The sequence below is a fragment of the Macrobrachium rosenbergii genome, chromosome 17 (assembly GCF_040412425.1).
Source record: "Macrobrachium rosenbergii isolate ZJJX-2024 chromosome 17, ASM4041242v1, whole genome shotgun sequence".
Taxonomy (NCBI): Eukaryota; Metazoa; Arthropoda; class Malacostraca; order Decapoda; family Palaemonidae; genus Macrobrachium; species Macrobrachium rosenbergii.
This window is the reverse complement of record NC_089757.1, coordinates 7,519,559-7,545,739: the sequence shown is the minus strand read 5'-3', so window position 1 is coordinate 7,545,739 and position 26,181 is coordinate 7,519,559. Positions and strand designations below refer to the sequence as shown.

Here is a 26,181-nt window from a genome sequence, read left to right as displayed (position 1 = left end):
TGCCAAAAACCTGATTCAGAAAAACCGTACCATACTGAACCAAACCAATCATGTGAACACGATCCAGACTGGGTGGTAAGTGGTGGACTGGGGGCAAGCTGAGCCAGTCTTGCGAATGTGACCAGGGGCTGGGTGGGCAAGCGAGCCGAGCCGATCCCGCAAATGCAATCGGGGAGGAACTCGTCTGCTGTGACATAGCGCTAATTTCCTGAACTCTAAACTCCTTTGAGGCTGAGGCCCCTCGAGAAGGAGGTTTAAAGGGGAATTCTTTGTCTGCTATTCTGCATGCTCGAACCCTAAGGTTCAAGACATGAGGCTGAAACCCAGCCAAGCAACCGAAGCAGCTGGCGGGCAGTATCAAGACACCTGGGCGTCTCGGCACCGAGGCACCCGAGTGTCTCACCACTTTCTCTCATCCTGTGTGTCTCGCCAGGAGAGCACTCGAGATTCATAGAATTTGAGCGACCTACAAGTCTTCCAAAAATCGGGAATGGCTGCTTTCGGTTTCCTAAGAAATCGAAGAGCCAGGTACAGAACCAGTCTTAGACAAAGACTTGTATGATTGCCAATGAGGGCGCGGCCACTCGAGGCCGCACTCTCGCGGCCCCCGAAACGCGAGACCCCAGGGGAGAATGCGAATCGGTTCCCGCCCGAGGGCAGGAAGAGCCAACGAGAGAAACTTGCCTCACAGAAGAGAGCCAGTCCTGCAGGACCCCCGAATGGAACCTTTTCCCTGCTTCTTCTGGTGTTCGAACCGATAGGATCAAGACACCAGGCTGGGAACCCGACCAAGCACTGGTGAGCACTCGGGGAGCCCTTGTAGTGCTGGCAGGAAGAGCTGAGACACCTGGGTGCCTCGGCCCTTTCTCTCGCACTGCTCCCTAACTGGGCCGGGGAGAGTACTCTCCAGACCAGATCGGGATACTCAATATTCCACAGAATCTCATGCACTCGGAGTGGCTGTAGGGCTGGGAATGGGAGCGCAAACCGAGGTCTGCAGTCCCGCGGCTCCTGAAACACAGAACCCAGGGGTATGCGAATCAGTCCCTGAACCCGAAGGTCAGGAAAAGCCAACAAGAGACCCACTGCTTCCTTGGAAGGAGGCAGTCCCTAGACGTCCAAGGACATCAAGGGGGAAGAAGCAGCCTTCCTCTCCTTTGGCTGGTGGAGGTCTATCCGGTTCCTGGGACTCCCCCTCGAACATCGGGAGAGGAAGAGAAGAGGCAGCAGAAGATGAAATCGGAGATAAGCTGAAGAAGATGGCAGCTACTTCCACAGGGCGACTTCCTTCTCCTTCACTCCAACATCATCTACAGGATGGTGGACACACAACGTTGTAACCTCCAGGGCAGCTAGGCAGGATCACAACAGAAAAAGTTAAGTATACCTTAGTTTAACCAGACCACTGGGCTGATTAACAGCTCTCCTAGGGCTGGCCCGAAGGATTAGATTTACTTTACGTGACTAAGAACCAGTTGGTTACCTAGCAATGGGACCTACAACTTATTGTGGAATCCGGACCACATTATAACGAGAAATGAATTTCTATCACCAGAAATAAATTCCTCTAATTCTTCATTGGCCGGTCAGAAAATCAAACGCGGGACCAGCAGAGTGCTAGCTTAGAACGATACCTACCCATCCAATGAGGAACAGAAGCAGCCCAGGACACGACCACCAGGAGAAGCAGCAGGCACGATCAGGACAGCTGATGCAAGAGCTATGGGAGTAGAAAGGAAGCAGTCATGCCCTTGTACACAGAGGGCGGGAGCCTGGGAAGGGAAGCGAACTTGTTATGTCCCGATCAATGTAGGGAAGCAAAGATATTACGTCCCAATCTAATATCTCCCAACGTACAGGAGAACGCCTTTAGTATCTAAATAAAGGGCTAAGAGTAGCATTACCATTCGCGTACACCCCTCTAAATACTCCCTTGGCCGTCAAACCCAGGACACAGATGCAGGGGAACGACAGCTTAAGCAAGGCTATCACAAATTGTGGGTTTGTATATTAATAAATATCAAACGTAAAATATACACAAAAATACAGAAAGATCCCACTGGGATAATAAAGAGCTTAACGACAGTCAGGCAAAGATCCAAAAACACATCTGCAACACATGACGGCCGAAAGCAAATTGGAATGTTTACGTCTGGGCAGGCGGGTATTCCCTCCCTACCTGACAGTAGTTACTGCCTAACCACCTTGCTCAAGAGTTTAACGGCCATGTCCAGCTTTGCCGTAAGTAATTCCTAATGTAAAGGACCGATGGTTTGTACATCATGTTGGAACAACTCTTAATATGAAGATGACGATCACCTGTTGTCTCATCATTAGTCCCACCCATATAAGGGTATACAGTATAAGCTTCCGTAGAATCGCCCGCTAGACAGAACGAAAAAGAGAGAAAGGGCAAGCAGTATAATCAGAGGTCAGACAGGCAGTGTTCCAACACCAGGCGAAGAATCCCCCTTCAGACGACTTGGTCACCTGCCTCCAACAATATTTGTCATACCTGCGACAAGGTGAAGTAGATAGTAGCCCTTCCTGCCTGTGATGAGAAGTTATCAGCCCTTCCTGCCTGTGATGAGAAGTTATCAGCCCTTCCTGCCTGTGATGAGGAGTAGTAGTCAGCCCTTCCTGCCTGTGATGAGCAGCAGCAGCCAGCCCTTCTTGCCTTCCATCTTCACAATCTCCAAATTGTGGGAGAAACAACATTTGCTGTCTCATCCTGAAGCCACCCTTTTTGGGACATCTTTAAGCCCAAAGTCACTGTGTCAACATCATCTCTTCAGCTGAAACCCCAGCCGCCCTTCTGTGACGTCTTCAAGCCCGAAGCCACCCTGCCAGCATCCTCTCTTTAGCTGAAGCCCCAGCCATGAAGGACAACTTGGCAGCTAACCATTTAAGTATTAAAATTCCAACCTATTCTCCTTGTCTATAACTGCTTTGATTTATTTTGATTTGCATCACATTGAATGAAAGGTGAGTGAAGCAACATTAAATTTTCTTTGTAAATAAGGTTGTGAATAAACATGTGGCAGTGTTGTGAGAGTTTCTTTTTATATTCATTTCCCATATTTCAATTGCTGGTGTTGAATCCTTACTGTTTGGAGATTGAAAGAACCTGTGACATTTCTTGGAATCTTAACAGTGGCAATCTTGCCAGGATTTTCAACACCATAACCAATTGAAACAAGGAGAATACAGAAAGAAGCAGAATGAGTGAGATATCGAAAGAGTTGGTTGAGTCAGGTAAATTTCTGGGTTTGGAAGGCGATGCTCTTCTCGAGTAAGTTAAGAGGAAAGAAAGGGAGAGGTTTGAGAAAGAGAAGGAGCATAAACATGAGTTAGAAATCGTTTGGTTAAGGCTAAGTTCTCATAACAGTCCGTCAGGCAGCAGACAAGGTAGCAATTTATCATTGCACAATGAAGACGTTGGTATTTTAGGTATGGGTGGGTGCAGTGTTGAAATTAGTTCCAAATTTTATGAAGATGGAATTGTCTTTTGAGAAGTTAAAAAACTGAGTAGGTTGTCAAAAAACATGTAGACTTTATATTTACAGTCAGTCTTATGTGGTAGGGCACTTTCTGAGTATAGTTGCATGTCTTAGGAGGAATGTGGGGATTATGATATTGTGAAGGAAACTTCTTAGTGCAGACAAGTTACTACTGGAGGCCTACTGCAAGAAATTTAGAAGTCTGAGAAGGGACGAGAGCAGTAAGTATGCAAAGTATGGAAAGAAGTTGATAATTTTGATGATCTCAAGAACTTAGTTTTACTAGAAAACTTCAAGGATAACATATCCCCAAAGATTAAACTATACAGTATATAGAAGTAGGCGTGAAAAATTTTTTCCAGATGCGACTAGGTTGACAGAAGAGTGTAGTCTACCTCATAGTTTAAGTGAGAGGAAGAAGAAAAGTGATCCTTCGTCAGGTAGAATACAACGTAGTAAATATTTAGGTAATAGTAGTAGCAGAAGTGATTACTATTGTTATGCATGTGGAAAACCTGGTCAAACTTCAAGGTTTTGTAAGAATAAAGGGGCATTTAGTGGTTCCGAGTTAACTTATTACCGATGTAATGAGAAAGGGCATCTAGCAAGGAGTGTTAAGAAACCAGTGTCCCTAGTTAGTGCTCTTTCGTCAAGTATGAATGATGATGTAAAAGAAACCAAGAAATTTCATAGAGAATTTCTGTATGATATGGTCTGTCCTGCCATTGTACTGCATTATCTTTGGTATGAGATCACCAGTACTACTTTACTTTAGAACAAGTTCCTCTATAAGAGCAACCTTTAAGCATGGGATGATACCCTAGAAGTTCCATTATTGTTGTCAACCTGTGACTGGAGGGGACCTGCCAGAGGGATACATCAGTATGTCACTCTTGGTTCACTTTTAAAACTGATCATGTTTTCTGTGAGTTGGGTTTACTAGCTGCACTGTGCCACAGTGCTTGTCAGTGTCATAGTCAGCTATATGAATGTAAGGTGAGATTCATAGAAATGGGTTAGTATACCAGGTACCACTCCCTCTATGTTCTTTTTCCTCAACTGCTGACCAAGCTGGTGGCTCAAACATTACAGCTATATGAATGTTAGGTATAGAAATAATCAATCTGGATACTAAAATTCATATATTTCTATGGGGGGGGTAACATAATGGCACAGTTTAAAACATTAGTAAATCTATTAAATTGTGAGCAGAGCACCCAAAAAGGTTACATTTTCTCATAGATAGAAATGGTGAAGTTTTAGTACTGTTATTAAGTAGTGTAGCCAGACCACCAAGCTAATTTATTTAGCTCTCACAAGGCGTGCCCAAAAGGATTTGTCTTAATAACAAAAAATTTTTTAACCTGTCACTTAACAAAATCTAAAGACTAGCTTTTATTTAAGTAACAGATTTTTTAAAATTTCATGACTGGGTTAACTGAAAATTATAGAGATTCTGACAAAAACTCTTCATTTGATCTATTTCCAAGACTTGAAATTTATTATCAATTATATTTTGGTTATTCACACAAAAATGTGTCAATTATATATTGGACATCACACAGAAAATGTTCACCTGTTAATGTTAATGTTAATTTTCATTCTGTACATACACAATTAGATCATGCAAGCTATTCACTGTAAATCAAAATCAAAACCCCTTTTGTTACAAATTTTAGTTTGACATTAATTTAAACTTAGGGATAAATCTGTTACATGCTAATTCTGATTAGATAAAAAAACATGAGATGAAAAATGGTAAAAACAAAAATCAGAAACATTCTTAGTAAAATATTTTACACATTAATAAGGACAAAAAAAACTTGAAATAAAAAATGATGAAATAAAAGGCAGAGAACTTCATTAAGATTATAAAATTCTTAAAAACTGATGCTTTTTTCACATTTCATGATAATGGGCTATCACCCAACTTCATCAAAGTCTCAAATGAACATTTCAGAGGCTGAGACTTCACTGTGCCCAAGAACATTTCCTCTGAAAATAAAATGTAGAGTCATACACCCTCAATCCTGTGATCAACTTTTAGAGAAAAATTTTGTGATTATAAAAATGTTTCCATACATCTTGAAAAAATAAGTTATTGGAAAACACACACACAGTGTGCATGTCATCCGAGGTAATTTTGGAAATAAGAAAAATTCCTAAGTAATTTGGTATACAAACCAGAGCTTTATAATTAGGAGTATCATTCACTGTAAGCTGGAGATGGTCACTGAACTTGTCAACAAGAGTACCTGACTAGCAACTATGGGGCAAGACCCTATAGGTAAGACCTCAAAGGTACTGCTAGGAATTTTAATCTCCTGATTCAAGATATCTTAGGTGATGGCCTTAAACACTTAGGGGTTAAGGAGACAATGATGGGACACTGTCAAAAACAGCTACTAGTGGTTGAGCAGGGCTGCTTTATATGATTTGCACAAAACTGTTTCCATTACTTTGCAACTGTGTTGTAAAAGCTACAAGACATTCCTTCCATTAGCCTCAGAAGTAGGTCTATCAAGGAGAGGTTACAACACTGATGATCACCAAGAAAATCTGCCTCTTCAGGTCTAATATTTGCAACTATTATCATCATCATCTCTTATAAAGCGAACCCCCATATTCGTGGGGGATGCGTACCGCACCCCACCGTGAATAGCTAAAATCCATGAATACTTACAACCCCTCTAAAAACACTTAGAGTTGCCCATTTTGATAGTTTAAACACAAGAAAAACCCTGTAAAAATGCTAGAAAAATTATGGTTTAGACCTAACAGAATGTCTTGCTCCTTTCCTTCAACAAAGTACATGATGTATAAGCTTCATATATATTTGCACATCAAAACACTTACCAATTGCAAAATAGCATGAATCGCCAACAGCCTTGCTTGCCATTAAAAAACTAGAGAAGAGGTTTGTAGTGTGGTTTACCTCCTGCATTATAAAGAATACTTTTTCTTGGGCCATCTGGACCTCCTATTAGAATAAAAATTACTTTCATCACAATGTAAATTGTATGTCTTTCAAGAAGTATCACTTAGATTCTTACTGCATATCAGTAACATTCACTAGATGAGAATAATGAAACAGCAAAATTAAAAATGACACATTCTTATGATAATAAAAAAAGATATTGCAAAGTAGACTTAGTTATTATTACACAGTAGTTTAACGTGACAACCATGCCAAGTCATGTTTTTGAACCCATGTTTCTGAACTAACTGGGCTCACCTTAAGGTTAAAAGTTAAAATTGTTATATAATATAGCAAGGAGGAGAGACACCACCAGGTAAGGATAAAAAACAAAAAGCAAAAAGTAATGCACACTACAATGTACAGTACTGTACATGGTAACCCCCTATATAAAACTTATTTACAAAAATTTACAAAAACTTACGTACTTCAACCATAAGGTTAATCCTGTTTAACCTCAAACTCAAAAGTTTACAAGCAAGATATGTAAGAATTTAAATGAAGACTAGGCACCTGAGAGGCAAAGACTTGCAAAGTCAAGACCTTAAAATAAACAAATAAATACACATGTATAAAACAGGCATTTCTAAAATTAGTACTTTTTGGAAATTTGTGGCTTATTTTCATCTGTATTAACCCTTAAACACCGAGCCTCTATTTACAAAAGTGTCTGCCGTATGCCGACAGGGTTTGAGAGTTAGCGCCGAAGCGGAAAGAAAGTTTTTAAAAAAATCACAGCACGCTTAGTTTTCAAGATTAAGAGTTCACTTTTGGCTCCTTTTTTTCTCATTGCCTGAAGTTTAGTATGCAACCATCAGAAATGAAAAAAAAAATATCATATATAAATATTAGAATATATGACAGTGCAAAAAAAAAATTTCGTATATAAAAGTATACAAATCACGCTGTGAGCAAAACGGTTAAAGCTAATGAGTTATTTTTTTTTTCGTTGTATTGTACACTAAATTGCAATGATTTTGGTATATAACAAATTGTAAAACGATCAAAGCAACAAAGAGAAAATATTATTACAAAATGATGCATGAATTAATGTAACGATGTAAAAGTTTTTTCAAAAATTCACCATAAATCGAAATATTGTGCAAAACTTCCCGATTGCAAAATGAAGGTAAATGATCGAATATTACTAGAATGTAAGAGTTTTAGCTTACAATTGCATTTTCGACCATTTCGGTCGAGTTCAAAGGTTGAAGTTTTGGCACTTATCGTGATTTATATGAAAATATTTCAAAACTGATAAAAGCTACAACCATGAGTTATTTTTTGTTGTATTTACATGAAATTGCACACATTTTCATATATGAAACTTTATGTGAAGGCCAATATAAAACGGTGCAAAAATTACAACAAAGTGACTAAAGAAATTCTGAGATTTTCAGCAGAGTTAGTGCGTGGGGACGTAAGGAAAAAGTTTTTTTCAAAAATTCACCATAAATCGAAATATTGTGCTAGAGACTTCTCGTTTGTTGCAAAATGAAGGTAAATGATCGAATATTACTAGAATGTAAGAGTTTTAGCTTACAATTGCATTTTTCGACCATTTCGGTCGAGTCAAAGTTGACGGAAGATTGAAATTTTGCCACTTATCGTGATTTATATGAAAATATGTCAAAATTGATAAAAGCTACAACCATGAGTTATTTTTTATTGTATTCAAAATGAAATTGCACACATTTTCATATATAAAACTTTATGTAAAGGCTAATAGAAAACGGTGCAAAAGTTACAATAAGGTGACTAAAGAATTTCTGAGATTTTCAGCAGAGTTAGCCGATGCTTTCTTTTGGGATAAGAAAGAAATTCGCGCATGTGCAGCTGGGTCACGCTTGTAAACAAAACAACAGCGTGATCCGTGAACTCCCAGCATCCCTCAAGGCGCATGATTTAAAATTTTTTGCAAACGAGGCCTATAAGTATTTTTCCGCGAATATTTAAAAAAAATTTTTGTAGTCAATGTATTTTACGTCCACTCGGCACCCGACAGACAACTTTTCTCGATGTAAAATATGTCCAGTCAGCGGTTAAGAGTTAAGAAAACAGGAAAGTCACTGATATGATGCTTAATGTTTCATTAACTTCCTTCACCCTTTCTTGACCATCGTTAAGTTAATAACTGTGGATAGGGGCATAATCTAATTGGGTTGTTCTCAGGCTAAGTTGTAATAATTGCCACCCCAGTTGTGAATGTTTTTTGACAACTTGGGTTACAAAACCAGCTACCTAAATGCTTGCCTCAAAGCATGTTCGTTATTATTATTATTTTTTTTTTTTTTTTTTTTTTTTTTTTTTTTGTCTTATCACAGTCATCCTATTAGACTGGGTGAATTTTATAGTGTAGGGTTCCAGTGCATCCTGCCTCCTTAGGAGTCCATCACTTTTCTCACTGTGTGCACTGTTTCTAGTAGCACACTCTTCTGCATGAGTCCTGGAGCTACTTCGGCATCTAGTTTTTCCAGATTTCTTTTCAGGGATCTTGGACTCGTGCCTAGTGTTCCTATGATTATAGGTACAATTTCCACTGGCATATCCCATATCCTTCTTATTTTGATTTGCAGGTCTTGATACTTATCAATTTTTTCTTTCTTTCTCATCTACTCTGGTGTCCCATGGTATTGCAACATCAGTGAGTGATACTTTCTTCTTGATTTTGTCAATCAACATCACATCTGGTCCATTGGCACATATCACCCTATCTGTTCTGATACCATAGTCCCAGAGGATCTTTGCCTGATCATTTTCTATCACTTCCTTGGGTTGGTGTTCGCACCACTTAATATTGCAAGCTAGGTGGTGTTTCTTGCACAGGCTCCAGTGCAGGGCTTTTGCTACTAAATCATACCTCTTTTTGTACTGGTTCTGTGCAAGCACCAGACATTCGCTTGCTTTGTGGTTTATGGTCTAGTCTTTCATATTGCACTTCCTGCATGTGGGTTAGGTGTTATTTCCATCTATTGTTCTTTGAACACATCTTATTGTTAGGGCCTGATCTTCTGCTGCTGTTAGCATTCCTTCTGTTTCCTTCTTTAGTTCTCCCCTCTGTAGCCATTGCCAGGTTTCATCGCTAGCCAGTTCTTTAGTCTGTCTCATGTACTGTCAGTGCATTGGTTTGTTGTCCCATTCCTCTATTCTGTTTTTCATTCTCCTGTCTCTGTATATTTCTGAGTCTACATCTACTTTTATTAGTCCTTCTTCCCATGCACTCCTTAGCCACTCGTTTTCCCTGGTTTTCAGATATTGCCCCAGTGCTCTGCTCTCGATATTGATGCAGTCCTCTGTGCTTAGTAGCCCTCTCCCCCTTCCTTTCGTGTTGTGTATAGTCTGTCCGTATTTGCTCTTGGGTGTAGTGCTTTGTGTATTGTCATGTGTTTCCTAGTTTTCTGCTCTATAGTGCAGAGTTCAGTCTTCGTCCACTCCACTACTCCTGCACTGTATCTGATTACTAGTACTGCCCATTTGTTTATGGCTTTCATCATGTTTCCAGCGTTGAGTTTTGACTTGAGTATCGCCTTAAGTCTCTGCATATATTCTTTCCTGATTGTACCCTTCATCGCTTAGTGTTTTATATCCTCTCCTTCTATTATTCCCAGATATTTGTATCCTGTCTCATCTATGTGTTTGATGCTGTTCCCATCTGGTAGCTTTATCCCTTCAGTCCTTGTTACAGGCAGTCCTCAGTTATCGGCGAGGGTTTCATTCTGAGGGCGTTATGATAACCAAAAATCGCCGATAACTGAAAATGGGCAATTTTCAGTGATAAGCACAGAAAATCGCAGATTTTCAGTTATCTGCACCTCTGTTAGGTATGTATTGGCGCCAATACCCAATTATCGGCGCGGTTATACAGGCAGTCCCCAGTTATCGGCAGCCTCTGTTACTGGCGATCCGGTTTTACGGCGCTTGTCTAGTGACAACGATAACCAGATTTTTGTCGCTGATAACCGGTTATCGGCGCTGATCGCCTTTTCTTGGTGGCGCTGATCACCGGTTATCGGCGCCACTAACCGGGGATCAGTGTTATTATCGCCGATTTTCGGTTGTTGTCACACCGTCGGGAACGGAACCCTGCTGATAACCGGGAACTGCCTGCAAGCGGAAATTGCTGATTTTCAGTTGCTAGATTTTCAAGCACAAGCGCTGTAAAACCAGATCGCTGATAACCAAGCCTGCCAGTAACCAGGGACTGCCTACTTTGCCTTTTTGTATGTTGACTAAGGCACATTTTTCTATTCCAAACTCCATCCTGATGTCCCCAGATACAACCTTACAGTCTGGATTAGGATATCTATTTCCTTGATGCTCTTACCATACAGACTGATGTCGTCCATGGGCATCAGATGGTTAATTCTGTTGCCTCCTTTCTTGAGTTGGTACCCAGCATTCACCTTCTGCAGTACTTTTGTCATGGGAATCATGGCTACTACAAAGAGTAGTGGGGACAGTGAGTCACCTTGAAAGATCCCTCTCCTGACATTAACTTCTGCTAGTCTTATCTCAGAGCTTGTAAGTACTGTATTCCAGAAAGATATGTAAGAATTTAAATGAAAACTAGGCACCTGGTAGACAAAGACCTTAAACTGGCACTTTTTGTCAAATTTCTGGCTTGTTTTTATCTGTACAGGCAGTCCCTGTTTATCAGCAGGGGTTCCATTCCGACGGTGTGACAGTAAGCAAAAATCGCTGGTAACCTAAAATCAGCGATTTTCGGTTATCGGCGCCTCTGTTAGGTATGTATCAGCACCAATACATGATTATAGGCGCCAATACGCGGAAATCGTTGCATATCAGCACTGAAAATCACCGATTTTCATTGCTAGACAAGCCCCAAAAAACTGGATTGACGATAACCAGGCACTGCCTGTATTAAGAAAACAAGAAAGTCACTGGTATGATGCTTAATGTTTCAATAACCTCCTTCACCCTTTCTTGACTGTCGTTAAGTTAAGTGTGGATAGGGGAATAATCTAACTGGGTTGTTCTCAGGCTAAGTTGTAATAATTGCCACTGCCAGTTGTAAATGTTTTTTGACAACTTGGGTTACAAAACCAGCTACCTAAATGCTTGCCTCAAAGTGTGTTCATTATTATTATTATTATTATTATTATTATTATTATTATTATTATTATTATTATTATTATTATTATTATTATTATTATTATTATTATTATACAGCCTTATGAGAATACTGAGGCACATTTTCACTCAAATAGAGCTCCCCTGAAGAGTAGAAAAGAAAAAAAACATATGAAGCAGAAAGTAATGCAGCTGAGGGCCAAAGGGATATTGCAAAGAACCTTTCAAGTGACTTTTATAACAACCAATGTTACATGCACAGAGAGAGAGAGAGAGAGAGAGAGAGAGAGAGAGAGAGAGAGAGAGAGAGAGAGAGAGAGTGTGTGTGTGTGTGTGTGTTAGTTAGTTATAAATGATTTGTTTAACCAGACCTCTGAACTCTTTTAGGGTTCTTCTCGGGCTGGGAAAAGAAGGGGGGAAAGAGTACATAAAAAATGAAGTAGTTAAATAAATGTGTGTGTGTGTGTGTCCTCAGTACATGAATACAGAAAACTTGCCATCATATATTATTCACTTGATTTAGTATGTTATATAACTGCTGCCTGGCACTTGAATTTTGGTGAATAACATCTACTTAGACAAAATAATACCTTTAATAGTTCTGTAAAACAACTGTACGGAACTGTAAATATTTTGCAAATGAGCAATGGTAACAAGATGGATAAAGTGATTTCTAAATACGTACAGTGACTTGTTTATGGTAACTTGCCGAGCAGAAGGAAACATTTAGTGGTCCTATATGCAATAATGTATGAAACCAAATCAAATCTTTTGTTGGATTTGATTTGATTTGGAAAAGTTTGGCCTGTTGATCTTTTGTAGATTCTGCTTTTTCAAATGTGCAATACTTTGGTATTTGACATTCAGCCTAATTTAGTGTGAATGCCCAACATATCCAATTGTTGAGTCAGAACACACTATTATTTCAGGACATAAAACTCAGAGTTTGGATTTAATTTGACCCCAAAACTGTTGAAACTGGTGATTTTGTTTTCAGCCAAAATTCCCAGCACGAGACAAATTATATTAAAAACTCCTCCCTAAGCGCCAATTAGCTTAAACCATACAAAGCTTTTGATGCCATTCTCTCCATGGAAACCATAAAAAGGCTAAAATACTGTAATTAGAAACAAAAACTGAATTACATTTTTTTAATTGAAAACAAATAAGACGATAATTTCAACTAACCACACAAATGTACGCCATATATAACAAATCTTTCTAATCTGTTTTCCAAATAAAGATCTCAAACCTAGTCAAAGAAAGCTTAAATAAAATGTAATTAGGATAAAATACAGAGCTAGACCAAAAATTATTAAATATAATTTAAAACACTCCTGTCATTAGGAGTTAACTAATCTAATATGTCTGCAATTAATTTGTTTATCTCTCATCATACTGTCTACTGTACTCATTAATAATTCTGCTTTTACTCTTTTCATATAAGATCATTCTAATTTCCTCCTGGATGTGCTAGTGGTCTCTATAGTTTGATCCATAAAAATGTGTGCATAATATGAATAACAAGATTTATAAAGATAACATGAATTAATAGTGAGAGAAATTAAAAAATAAATAGTTAAATGTTGTAATTACATTGACTCCTAGTGTTACAGGCATTAAAGTTTATAATGCACAGTGCATTCCATTTCTTTCCAGAGAAAGTAGCTATAAAAGTAAGAAATAATCATTCACTGAAAGACTAGAACTTGCTTTAGGCAAATGTCCATATTACTGTACCTGTGCAACAAAAAAAAATCAGAGTAAAATGAGTCTGGCACTATAATACATTTAATAACTTCTAAAATAGCAGGCTACGGTGTATTTCCTTCCTTACCTTCATATACTGACAGTAATCAGGTCTTGTTGCTAATATACTCTGCTGCTCACATGTCAGCTTGTTTTTGCAATCATCCTCTATCTTTATCTCACCAGATCTGGCTTCATGAAATTTCCTAAAATAAAACAAAACAAAACAAATAATGGTATGATTCTGATCTGGAGAAAAGAACAAAAAATTCATCCTTTCCCCTGGAAAAAGCAGGAAGGAGTGTTTAACCTGGATTTTACACAAGTGATCTTGTTTTCTTGATTCAAGAAAACAAATACTGTAACTGAGAATGAACATCAGGATAACTTCATCATTTGCTGCAAGCAGGTCATGGTGATATTTTTTCTCAACCAAGTTGACATCAAAACAATTTTTCCAATAAAGTCTCCACTTGATTAACTTTCTGAAAGAAAGAGGGGAGAGAGGGAATCACTTTGCTTACCTCTTAGCAGACAAACATGCACGTTTCCTTTTCTTTAATAATGACTTCCAACACTTGTACTCTTCTTCTAACTTCTTAATTTTATTCTTTATATCTGCCACCTCATCTGTGCTATAAGAATATCTTTATTAATTGTTTTTCTGATGATATAACATATGTGTTTGGAAACTAAATGCCTGTTAGAAATGATTCTTTGGCCTACCACAATATTTCTTCAGAACAGTTTCTTTAGTTCCATCTACTGAAAAGGAAAAAAAAAGGCATGACAATAAATTGCACCAAACACACAAAACCTATTACCTAAAAGAACTAGTTCTTTCAGCCAAAGTCCAAATATCCGTATCCAAGCAAAAAAAAAACTACCACACTACCAAAGCTCCACAAGGAAGTATATTCATCTAATTTACCTAAAATTTTAAAACAAAAATAAATATTTTACAAAACAATTTGTGCGCTGTCGTACGAGACATTTTCAAGGATAACAGCACTGCTTAATAAGTGAGAGAAATGCCAACTCCATACTTGCTGAAGTTCCCCATTTTGCTAATATTACATCAATACATTCTGCAGAGTTGAATGATGGGATCCATGAATTTAAATATGGCAAACAATACATCAAACTAAAGGAATGCTGCAAACCCTGAAACAAGCTGAAAATTCAATCTTACTGAGACATTGGCAGAACACTGTCTGCAAACTGTAACAAGAAAGACAAACTCTACTGACTGCTCCCACCACTGGAGAGAGTAAGCTGGCAGTATCTCAAAGACATCCACAGCAGACCTAGAAGCTGGGGTTTGATCATATGACAACTTACCAAAAGCCCAGAGGAACAAAGATAGCTTCTGAAACAAAGTCAGTCACCCGCAGGATAGAAGCTGGAGCTCACTGGAGTATGCCAGGGTACCTGAGAGTCTGGGATCAGAAGCTCAGCTGTGCCAGGAGCGCTTGGCAGGAGTGAGCGAGGAAAATGCAATAGGTGTTAGAGTCAGAAAAATGCTGATCCAATCAGTCAACCTCAAATTGTATGAAACCAAAAGAAGGACTGTTAGGAGAGGGCAAACCTCTGAAATGAAGGGCAACAAGCGAAGACTTTCCCGGCTTACCACAGAAGAATAGATGACAGAAATGTCTCATTAACTGTATGATACAAACTCTCCATCATCTTTTCCTGCCTGGAATAAAGCAAGAAATTCTTAAACTCATCCACAGACCCAGGGGCTTGAGCAAAAATGGGATAAACACAATTAGTATCAAGAGCTAACAGATGTTTCTTGCACAGCAAAGCAGGACTCTATGGAAGAGGGCCTCCACCACAGCAGTCATTACCGAGTGCAACAAGAAACTTTGGGAGAAAAACCTGACCTTGGAACTAAGTGACTATGATCTCTTTCAAACCAATAAGTGATGTAGATCTCTTTCAAAACCAGAGATAAAATTACCCCACAGCTTACCAAGTAGACCAATACATCTACTAAGAGGCATGAACAAAAACAGGCTAAGAAAATACAGAGCAAAAATCATCTAAAACCAATCACCAAAAATGCTGACATAAAAACTGCATGGAAAATTTTACCAAAATACTTGCATACAACCTGAAACACGTTAAAAAACTCGCCACAAGAAAGTAATAAAATTAATTTTTTAATGACAAACATCAATTACAATTAGCTTTAATTTGCAATGTAAAATCCCTCTGGCACATAACTTCTGTGTTACATATGGTAGAATTGCCAGAACACCAATTGGTGACTGACTCTGACCCACTGGTAAGAAGGAACTGTCAGCCTCTTTCTAATTATGTACCTACTTTGTAGTAAAGAGTTGGACCAGTCATCCAATCCTATGGGCCATTCTGCCCATGGCTTAAATTCCCCTTATCCCTGAAAGTTTGCATCCCCGAACTATGCTACTCCAAGGTCCTCTTCCTATACTAATAGGTCTAAACGAATGAAAACATGGTACAGAAACCCTGTTTAGTCATTTAAAGACATACACAGTGTAAATTTTTATGAAAATCATTGGTATGGAAATTTTAAAATTTTCTGTTTTGTTCTCACCCCTCAAATACTTAGAAAAGTGCCAAAAATTCAACCTTTCCAGACACAAAATCACAATTATTTTCTCCATGCACTATTCATTCTCATTTTCTCTCTCTCCTTCCTTTTACAACCTAATTCTCTATAATCTACCTTCTTATGTTTTCTTCTCCTACATTTGTTTGTTTTCTTCAAATCTGTCCGACTCCTCTTTTCTTATCTCCTTCTACCCTCCAATCAACTCCGTTTTCTTTCTTCTCATTCTCCTGACCTTATTTATACCCATATTTTACTTCAAACACTTAATTCTTCATTTCCTCTTTCCTACAATGCCTCCTTATTCCGGGTATTCATGATCAGGTTACCTGTCAGTTCACCCATGACTGTTCGATGGATGAGTGTCCACATGAAAAGAGAAGAACTGTCAGTCGGACTGACAACTCTAGGTCATCGTCCTCAGTTCTCACCTTGCCTTCGTTGTGGCAACACTACATGTCACCGATGGAAAATCCACTGGAAACTCCGCTGGCTTTTGAGGAGGTGAAGCAATATAGACTAGCTGCTGCAGCAATTCACTTAATAATAGGAAAGAACAAAAAGGCGTAAAAGACTCATCGCCTATTAAAGAGATGTCTACTCCCATGCAATGTTAATGATTAAGCTTAAATCAAAACTGGGGGTTGGTTCAGTTATTTATGAAATGGACCATGAAGCCTACTTTCACATAAAAAGGCAAGACACTGGCCTAGGCCTATACCAAATTGTATTTATCACAAGGATATATTTACTTTTATTTTTTAAAAATTATTTGGACTCATAACGGTCTACAACTAGCGCTGCAGTCTAACAATGAAATGAAATAGGCCTAAACATAGTTTATTCATGTTCTGGTCTGAGCAGCTAAGATCCTTCCCAGGCAAAATCCAGTGGCGAACTGTCATAAAATCTTGTTTACCAATCCACACATGCAATCACCTGTCAGTCGGTCAGAAGAACTTGAGGTAATTCTATCAGTTTACCCGTTCTGGCGAGTGGACTGGCTCTGCCCACAAAATGTCGTCTACATGTATGTTTTAACGCCAGATTCAATGAATTGACAGGTGGAGTGACAGGTAAACCTAATCGTGAATACCCGGCCTTAGACTTCATCTTTTCTTCCCTCTGGTTCTTTCCCTTCTTTTCTCAATGTTTTCATTCTCATTTCCTCTCCTCTTTTATCAATTTTTCTCCTATTACTCTTCTCTGTCTTTCTCCTCCTATCCTAATCCTATCTTCTTTTAACCATCCTACCACTTTTACTTCTCTCTTAATTCCACTCATCCTCACTTCCTCTTTCCCCTCTTAATCTGTAGTCTTACATTCACTTTTCATTTCATCTTTCTCCCCTTCCTTTCTCCTATTCCTTCGCCTTTGAAGCGTCACCTCAAGTAAGCATAAATTGTATTTTTAAGAATGGTCACAGGTCTGATTAATCAACTTAATTATTTAGTTAAAATTAGCTTTCAGTAAAAAAAAAAAGTGATATGAATACATGCGTAATTACTTTAGAGATTTCTGAGGATTCATCAACAAAGGATCCAAAAAGGAAAATGAAAAACTTACCTTTGTAAGGTGCTATCAATTTTCTTCCTTGATTTACATTCATCAACTACCTTGTAAGAAGTACAGCTACCAATCCGTTCTGAGTTTGTGATTAGATCTAAACGGACATCTTCCAAACATTCATCAGTTTTGCATTCCTCTTCAAGCCTCCTCAAAGCTTCCCTTAGGCTAATATCTATGAGATGGCTGACTTTTGTATCATATGGGAGATTAGCATCAATGTTGGAGATCTGATCTAAGAAAATAAGAATAGTTAAAATATGAAATTCATAACATTATGATAAAATGAATGAACATTGCATATTCACTCATATTAGATGGCTGACTTTTGAAGCATATGAGAGTGTGTCAATGTTGGAAATCTGAGCCAAGAAAAAAATATGGTACAGTAGTTAAAATAAGAAATTCAGAACATTGGGATAAAATTACAGAATATGGTATATCGCAGTAAGCATTACCATCAAACATTAATGTATGTAAGCATAAACATCAAATTTCTGTAGCCTGTGGGAGTTTTACATAATTTCTGTTGAAACATAGCCAATAAACTGACTTCAAAAACCCCAAAACCCCAAAAGCACATAAACTACACTGTAGTAGAGTGCTAAGCAATGTAAAACCTTAAGGATGAAATCATATTCCTTGTTGAGTATTCCACAAGAACAACTGATACCCTGTAAACAATGGCAATACTTCCACCTGAAAAAGGTTCCCTACTTGGAGATGTAGTAAACTAGCAACCACTTCAGTTGCTACAAAGAAAATCTAGATCAAAGCACAACATTTTATGTGATATAAATGAACAATCAAGTGAAATATCAAATACTGAAAGATAAAGCAAATAATAAATGATATAGCAAAGGACATCAGGAGAAGAACAGAGAAACATGAAGTGTAAACAAGTATAATTTTATATTTTTTCTTCCATTTCTTAGAACTTTCTTCCTTTCCATGCTTTTAGTTCTTCCTATTTTGAGTACAATGTAAGTGGCAAAAGCTGCAAACCATATCATCATTACTATTACTATATTTACATTTCAACTGAATGGAGCTCTCTCTCCATTATGTACAAGTTTTTACCTGAATTCCCATCTGATATACTGTATTTCCTCATTTATGCCCTTCTCCATGATTTGGCCTTGGTTCTAGTAGGCTTCATGCAACTTCCAAATCTATCACTTTGCTAACGTAATGCTCCACCTACCTTAGTTAAACCAACTTAATTCTTTTAAAATCTTCATCTATTTTCCAGCAACTGAACACTGCTTACTTGCTAGTTCATTTGTGTTATGGTCTTCCCAGCATACTCCAACCATGAATCTAAAATTTTATACAAACACATTTCTATATCGTCCTTTATTTCCTTTCTAAATGGCCAAGTGTCCACTACATACAGAAAACTAAGTCTGATAGTGTACCTGATCATCAAATTTTTACTGTTTATCAATGGGATACTCCGTTTACCAGTAGTCCAGCAAGCTCTTTTTGGTATAACCATTCTATTGTTTTTTTTTACAGCCCTCTAAATTCCAGTCTTGTCAAGAATGTTACCTAATTAACAGATACTTTATACTTTTATAATCAGGTCTACCATTTAACTCTGACACAATGACCCTCTTTCATTTCAAACCTACACAAAAGTTGAGAATCTTATAACATAGATTCTGACAGTTATAAACCCTATTCTATTTGTAAACAAGATAGAATCACAAATTTTAAAAAAATGAGAAATAGCTATTATTCCACAGCTTTGGTGAGGTTTAAGTGAATAATTTTTTGAGATTCCAGTGTCAAATAATATGCAAATCTCATTCTTCAAGATTCTGATGATGTTGGATGGTATTGGGATGACCTCAGGAAGGAGTTGGGGGATGATTTAAATTTAATATCCCACTAAAATGGGAGCTTTCATAAAGAGTTATCATTTAACCAGTACAGAAAAAAATTAATTAAAATTTTTGCCTTTATTTATTTCTTTATTTTCCCCTATGGTTTCTCATTTACAAAAGCTGGCATAAATAATAATAAAATATCATTAAAAGGGAAATCTATCACACTTTGACATGGAGCAAAAACAACTTATGATTCTTTATTCTTTTTTTAAGTTAATAAAAGTAAAGAAATTTTAATTCTTAGTTCATTTCAATGCATCATTCTGTTGTCCGTAATTTTTAAGTATAAAAACACAACTACGGTTACCTAGCTGACAAATGAGCAAAATCTCATTACATCACAAAAAATAAATTTACAGCAAACAAGAAAAATTAACTCTAAACTCAGAAACCATAAGCCAGAACAATGTACATTTTGCCACAGTCAAGTTTTGGAACCACCAAATTCTCAAAGGATTGATAAAATATAAATTTTTGGAACCACTAAATTCTCAAAGGATTTTGATAAAATAAAGTGTAACCAATTAGATCAGATATTTGCCAATGTACAGTGCAGCATTTAGGACAAAACAAGTACCTTTTGAACTTTCCATCAACTGATGATAAATGCACACCTAGAGCATCACAAAAGCCAATAATGACAAAACTCCTTACCATCATCAACATAGACAATTTTGCATCAGCTTTTCCATTTTTGGAGTTAGACATGAAATGAGTTCTCTCTATTCTCTTCTTTCTTATACACTTTCCACTCAAATTCTTACCTTGTACAGGCCTCACCCATGTCCTTTTTCCATAGTTTCCTGAGCCATCTTAAAGGCCTTTTGCCCTGGTACTTCCATATCAACAACTACTTTCAATGGCTGTTCCTCATCACCATTATATGTCCAAACCACCTGAATCTTTGGGATTTGTCTATGTCTCAACCACTTGACACCACATTTCTCTACCTCTTCCTCATAAGTAATTTGATTTCAGAGCACTTATTTTCGGTTAAAGCCCTTGTCAGCTACAAAGGGTAGTACATGATTTGTGTACTCATCACAAGTCTTTGGTGTCTCTACTAATAAGGAATATCTATGTAATATTAATCTAGACTCTTTCCACTTCTCATCCTAAGATGTTGATACCATTGTTATTTCTTACTCCCCTCTTAAAACCTACATCACAGTCTGTGTCCCCAACATAACAGAAATATTCTACCTCTTCTAAAACCTGCTATTCTACTGCAACATGGTGTTCCACCTCCCTCACATCCTCATTTGCTCTCCTTGGAAATTTAGCATGTTAAAAGTCTCTCATTCCTCGATTATGCTGCAACCCTAAACATATGACCATTTTTCATACTGTACGTTTTCCTTTGGTTCTTTTCTAGCCATTATTGGTTGTGCTTTGGTTACACTGATTTCAGTCCCCTCCTATTCATTATATTCTTCTGCCATTTACACTTCCATAACCCCTTCCTCTGATTCTTTCTGTTAGCACAAGGCCTAGCATATAGCAGCTCCCATGGGCTTCTTTTTCTGAACTCCTTGGTAGCTTTCCCCATAACTGCAATAATCAGCAAATGGTTTTAAATTTTTCTGGTCCATCTGCCCTGGCTTCACTCTAGATCTTGTGTTATGGCGCAGTGAGTCTCTATCCAGTGCCCCTCTTTTGAAATAACCTTCTAAATCCTTGGCTTGGTACTGTCTGAAATGCCTTCTAAAAGTCTAAAAATGCATGGCTTAATCTCTTTCTCTCTGCATGATACTTTTCCTGTAGTTACCTCGTTATAAAGGCTGCCTCTGTTGTTGGTCCCTCTGGCATGAGCCTAGCTGATAATTATAGATTATCCTGACTTCCCTCTTCAAACCCTTTAGTTTTGTTATTATTAATTATTATACTCTTTTCCCATTCTTTTGGTCTAAGGTTTTCAAGTATTCTTGAACAGTTCTCCAACAGCTTTTAGTAAATTTCATTATTCCAAACATAAATGGGACGTTTGTACATTACCTGAATATGCTGTAGAGTACTTTGAATAAAAACTATCAACTGGTAAAAGCAATAAATTTTTGTAATCAAGTTACTATAATATATAGCATACAATATCTGGAAAAATTCATTGAAATATATCAGTGGTTTGGGGGGAAATACAATTACAACTTTTACACTTTACTTACCTGTAAGGCTCTGCATAGGTAAACCTGAACCAAATGACTTTCTCCCACCAAAGCTCTGTATAGATCTTCTTCGACTTAGTGTAGACCTTTTTGTCTTGACTCTTTCCACTACCTTTTGAAACTCTTCTAGGAAGTCATGCCTACTAGTATCAGTTGAAGGCATGACACTGTCAAGACGAGTGAAGTTTCTTCCTATATGTGAGATAGTAGAACTTTCAGGAAGTTCTTTGCCCTTTTCTGTAACAAGTGCACAAGGAAGGTTATCCTGTTCACTCTCTACATCAAAGGCACATTCTAGGTCTTTATATGCACCTCCTCTAAGATCACACTGCTTCTGCTTTTCAGGATCAAGTTGATGACCTCCAGATTTGTCCGCAGGTGTCTCACAAATATTATCATTTACTTGACACTGATCAGCAAAACCCTTAGAGTCATATCTTTTGTTGCCATTGTGAGCTACTTCTAGAACGGAGCTCTTGGGATGTACTGCAAGATATGGAATTTTTGGAGTGCAGTAACATTTTGAGGAATTTGGATTCCTTGTCCTTGGTGTTCTGGTGGACTGCTCACCTATAATGTTCTCCTTTGAACCTCGAGGAGCAAGTTGATCTGATTTTGGAGTCATGACTGGCAGCACATGTGGCATCTCATCTTTACTCGTACATTTCAGCTTTGCTGATGGAGAAGTGTTGTCCATACTGCTTCTCATTACTGGTGTATTACTTCCATAACTCCTTGCTACTTGAGTTTCAGACACCACTGGAGAGTTGTTGGCACTAGGTTTTGAAACTTGCAAAGTTACACTTAATGACTTTACTTCTACAATTTTTGGTGTTCTTGTGAGAGGGACTTCTAGTTGACAACTTGATGTCCTGACTGCTGGAAGACGACTAATATTAGGAACTGGTTCCTTTGCTAGGGCTCCATTTTGTGGTGTTAATGCCACAGGTTGTGTTACATTTTTTCCATCATCACTGTCGCGTGGGTATTTTATGCTTACTGACTGCTTAACTTCAATAACTAATCTTCCTGCCATGTTCAGAGCAGTAACATAGTACCAAACTGAAGAAATACCAGTAATTTGTGTACTTTGGAATCTGGAAAATAAATAATAAGAGCTGTAGATATATCCATAAAAATTACATATATAATAAAACATATATATAGTACTGTAGAAAAAAAAAAATATATATATTATTTATACAGTAGAACTCCAGACCTCAACGCTAATCTGTTCCAGAAGAAGCGTTGAGATGCGATTCAGTCAAGATCCAAATCAATTTTTTCCATAAGACATAACTGAAAACGGATTAATCCATTCTCGACCACCAGTTATTACCATAACCTTGCCTTTTTATATAAAACATTACACATAAATTACAATTAAATAAGTTCAGAGTTAAATAACATACCGTATTAGATACACTTTTTTATTTCTAAATGTATACTGTATCAAAAAACTGCCCTACTTCCAATGTGCCTGTATTACTGATGGGAGACCAAGCACCGTAGGCTAGGCTAGGTACTGTACTGTACTTGATAGGCACAAAAATTGTTGCTAGCAATAAAACACTGAAAAACAAGCCTAATTATTACAGTAAATTAATAAAATATTGAAAACAAGCCGAATTATGTCAGTTATCACAAACTTATGAAACAATGTTTACGATATGTCGGCAGTTTGTCTTTCAGCCATTTGCCATGAGTGGATGTAACAAACAATAGCGCCACCCTGGTGGCTTGTCGTGATAACGCAAACGTTTTAAGTACTGTACAGTAGTATTTATGGTAAATTTCATACAGAGTCCACTGGAATACTGTACGTATACAGTATTACTCCCACAATAAGGTACACAATCATTTATCTGAAATCCTCGTAGTCAGATGTGTTTCGGTTTTTTAATTTTTTGGATTTTGGAACTGTGGGGTCAGGAGCTTATACAAACATCACTACCGCTGCAAAAACATATTTATTTCCTTTTTTCAAATTTTTTTATTATAGTTATTTATTCATTATAGTTTCTTATTATTTATATTAATACTGTGCACTGTTAAATCAATGTGAGATAATTAAGATCATCCATAGTAAAATAGTGGGACAGTTAAGACCATATGTCCACTAACACATTTTTTTCAACTAAAACATTCTGTAAAACACAAAAATATACATGATCAAAATAACTGTAATTCAACTTGTGAATTTTAACGATAAGTAAGACTTTAAAATACATTTCATCATATTGATCTTTGAGATTGTTGTTTTTTATTGTTATTAATAATGTCATCATCAGTTTGCAGTTGTAAATTTGAGGACGGCCTGAGAATAGGATTCGCAAGTGATGATGCATCACTACAACAGACTGTTGAGGAATTTCTCACACCACTATATCAACCCTTAGGGGACGGGCTACAGTGTTTTGGTAAGTCATTATAATGAAATGTGTGAGACATGCACAGGGGAACAGTGGTATTTTTGTACATGTTAGTGAGAACAATCATCCTATCAACTGGAAAGGGGCAAAAAGGATTGTATATTCTAATAAAGCACTGGAAAGGAATATCATTGAATCTAGCTTTATAAAAGAAAGTTACAACCATAATATGAATATCAGTCAAGGGATGTATAAGCTTGATCCTTTAATATCAAAAGAAATTTGTAAATTGTTTAAATTTTAAGGCAGGCAGTAGAGAAGTATGAAAATAGGATTATCATATTTGTAAACACAATACAGGGGCAGTAGTGCCAATGAGTTTCCAAACTGCCTCCCTGACACCTGTCAGGTGTGGATCTGAGGTCGCCTATAGTCGGTATGTTTATCAGTATTGTCCCCTGAGAGTATATTGTGATTTTTTAACTTTTTTTTAGTTAAATGAGTTTTGAAGGCCATGGAATATGTAAAATCCTTTGGTCTAAATCTAATAAATAAGAAGGTACAGCCATCACATTAGCAGCCTGATCTTGTCAGCAGTCAGGCTACAAGTAAAACAAGAGTAATTTTGTGTATATTCATTTCCTGGCCCTGAAAGTATTATATTTTAAAGTTTTAAGTACTATACACGAGTTTTACTTAAAGGGACTACAGTTTAGGGGTTAATCTCTTTAATAAAAGGTAAACTGTATCATAGCTTTACTTATTGCAATCCCATAATCTAAAGCTGAAGGGCAGTGGGCTATGAGTATTTGGGAATGCTAGAAGTGGGCCATGGTCTTAAAAAGGTTGAGGACCACTGGTCTAGGCTAAGCCAGATCTAGGCGAGCCTAGTCTAGTCTAGTCTGAATGCATCCAAACACATTTAGGAACGCTTAGGCTATGCCTAGGCTGCCTCAGTGGGCGGCAGGTTTACAAGAAAACCTGTCATAGCCTAGGCTAGAAACTGCCTTTCATGTAAAAATTGTGGGTAGTACTATATAGTAGCTCCACGGCGGCGACTGCCTTCTAACTTAACTTTTTCTACAGTTTTTTTGGTTGCTAATTATAAATTTACCTTCAATTTTTGGCGCTCGAGTGTAATTAACCTGTAATTAACCCCTGAAGCCCATTCAACAAATGGTTTCCATACGCGATCTTTACAAGACAGAGCACGGCTACGTCTGTTTCGAAAGGTTCATATCCCATCTGGCAAGTGCAATAACTTGTTAACGTATGGGTACCCAACCCCCCTCCAGGCCAGTACTAAACACGGCGAAGGGCCATTCCATTTGGCCGACAACAAACAGATGCACCGCCAGTATCAGAACCCCTAAAAGCGTATAAAAAATCAGTTGAAAAGGTAAAAATAGGCGCGGAACTAATATATAGAATTACCAAATTGTGATACCCACACTAAAACACCTGTAAATTTACCGAATACCAACGTTAACATTATTTACCTACCTAGAAATGAGGATGATGCTGATGAAATTCGCTAATTTTCCAAGCACATCCAGCTGTGCTAGTGGACCGTGTTAGCACGGCCTACACGCGTGGCTAAATTTACGTTAATCACAACTAAATATCTAACCGTAAAAGGCTATAGTATGTCCTATAAACACCGAATTTTGGATTCACAAACCTTGGAATGTGCTTCATTAATGGCAACAACGTTAACTTCACTTGGAACTGTCAAGCTGCGGGGAAAATTGACATCTTTCAAAACAAAACAAGCCGCGGCCCCTCTTCTTCTTCTTGTACTTGTAGGTTGTTAAATTGTTCCAGGGAAAGTGTGCAACTGTTGTTGGTGGTGGTGATTGAGCTGGCTTTATGCCATCACCGGACCTAGAATCCAACTACTAGTCTAGCCGCAGGGACAGGGTTGACCATATTATGCATCCAAAAGGATTCTCTTAATCGTCCAAATCACTCCCCAACCGTTCAGTAATAAAACAGTTAAGAGATATACAGATGTTCAAATTGGTCTATTTATTCCCCTCGAGAATCTTTTGCATAATAAGTTTCACCTTACATGTGCCAATGGCAACTCAAAAATATGTGTCACTTCTACTTCCATTATTAGGAGTTGAGTTATTTAATTCACCATTAGCCCGAGTGCTACTTGACACTAACGTGAGCTAAAGAAAATCTTTAAATACGGCAATCATTTTTTGGCAAATAAGCATTCGGTGATTATGTCAACAACTCTTGATGACTATCACAACTTCCTGATT

At 37.7% G+C, this 26,181-nt stretch overlaps 1 protein-coding gene across 6 annotated transcripts; it reads right to left on the bottom strand.

The window, feature by feature from the left end:
- Positions 1 to 4,625: 4,625 nt before the first annotated feature.
- Positions 4,626 to 25,745, bottom strand: LOC136847693 (uncharacterized). 6 transcript variants are annotated; one of them, XM_067119510.1, is made up of 7 exons: positions 25,590 to 25,745; positions 21,537 to 22,633; positions 17,483 to 17,717; positions 13,842 to 13,952; positions 13,406 to 13,523; positions 6,357 to 6,480; positions 4,626 to 5,495 (listed from the first exon to the last, which is right to left on the bottom strand). In XM_067119510.1, exons 1-7 carry the CDS (start codon positions 25,604 to 25,606, stop codon positions 5,407 to 5,409), a joined length of 1,791 nt encoding a protein of 596 aa, XP_066975611.1. In that variant the 5' UTR covers positions 25,607 to 25,745; the 3' UTR covers positions 4,626 to 5,406. The 6 variants fall into 6 exon arrangements, with proteins under 6 accessions (XP_066975611.1, XP_066975614.1, XP_066975616.1 ...); XM_067119513.1 differs by having other exon boundaries at positions 25,412 to 25,628; XM_067119517.1 differs by having other exon boundaries at positions 5,264 to 5,495; positions 22,107 to 22,633.
- Between the last annotated feature and the right edge of the window lie 436 nt (positions 25,746 to 26,181).

What these genes read in the sequence shown, in the direction of transcription:
- LOC136847693 (XM_067119510.1), bottom strand. An exon ending in ATTGATAGCACCTTACAAAG is followed by an intron (nt 13,953 to 17,482) that starts GTAAGTTTTTCA and finishes ATATTCTTATAG; the next exon opens with CACAGATGAGGTGGCAGATA. An exon ending in GCATGTTTGTCTGCTAAGAG is followed by an intron (nt 13,524 to 13,841) that starts GTAAGCAAAGTG and finishes GTTTTATTTTAG; the next exon opens with GAAATTTCATGAAGCCAGAT.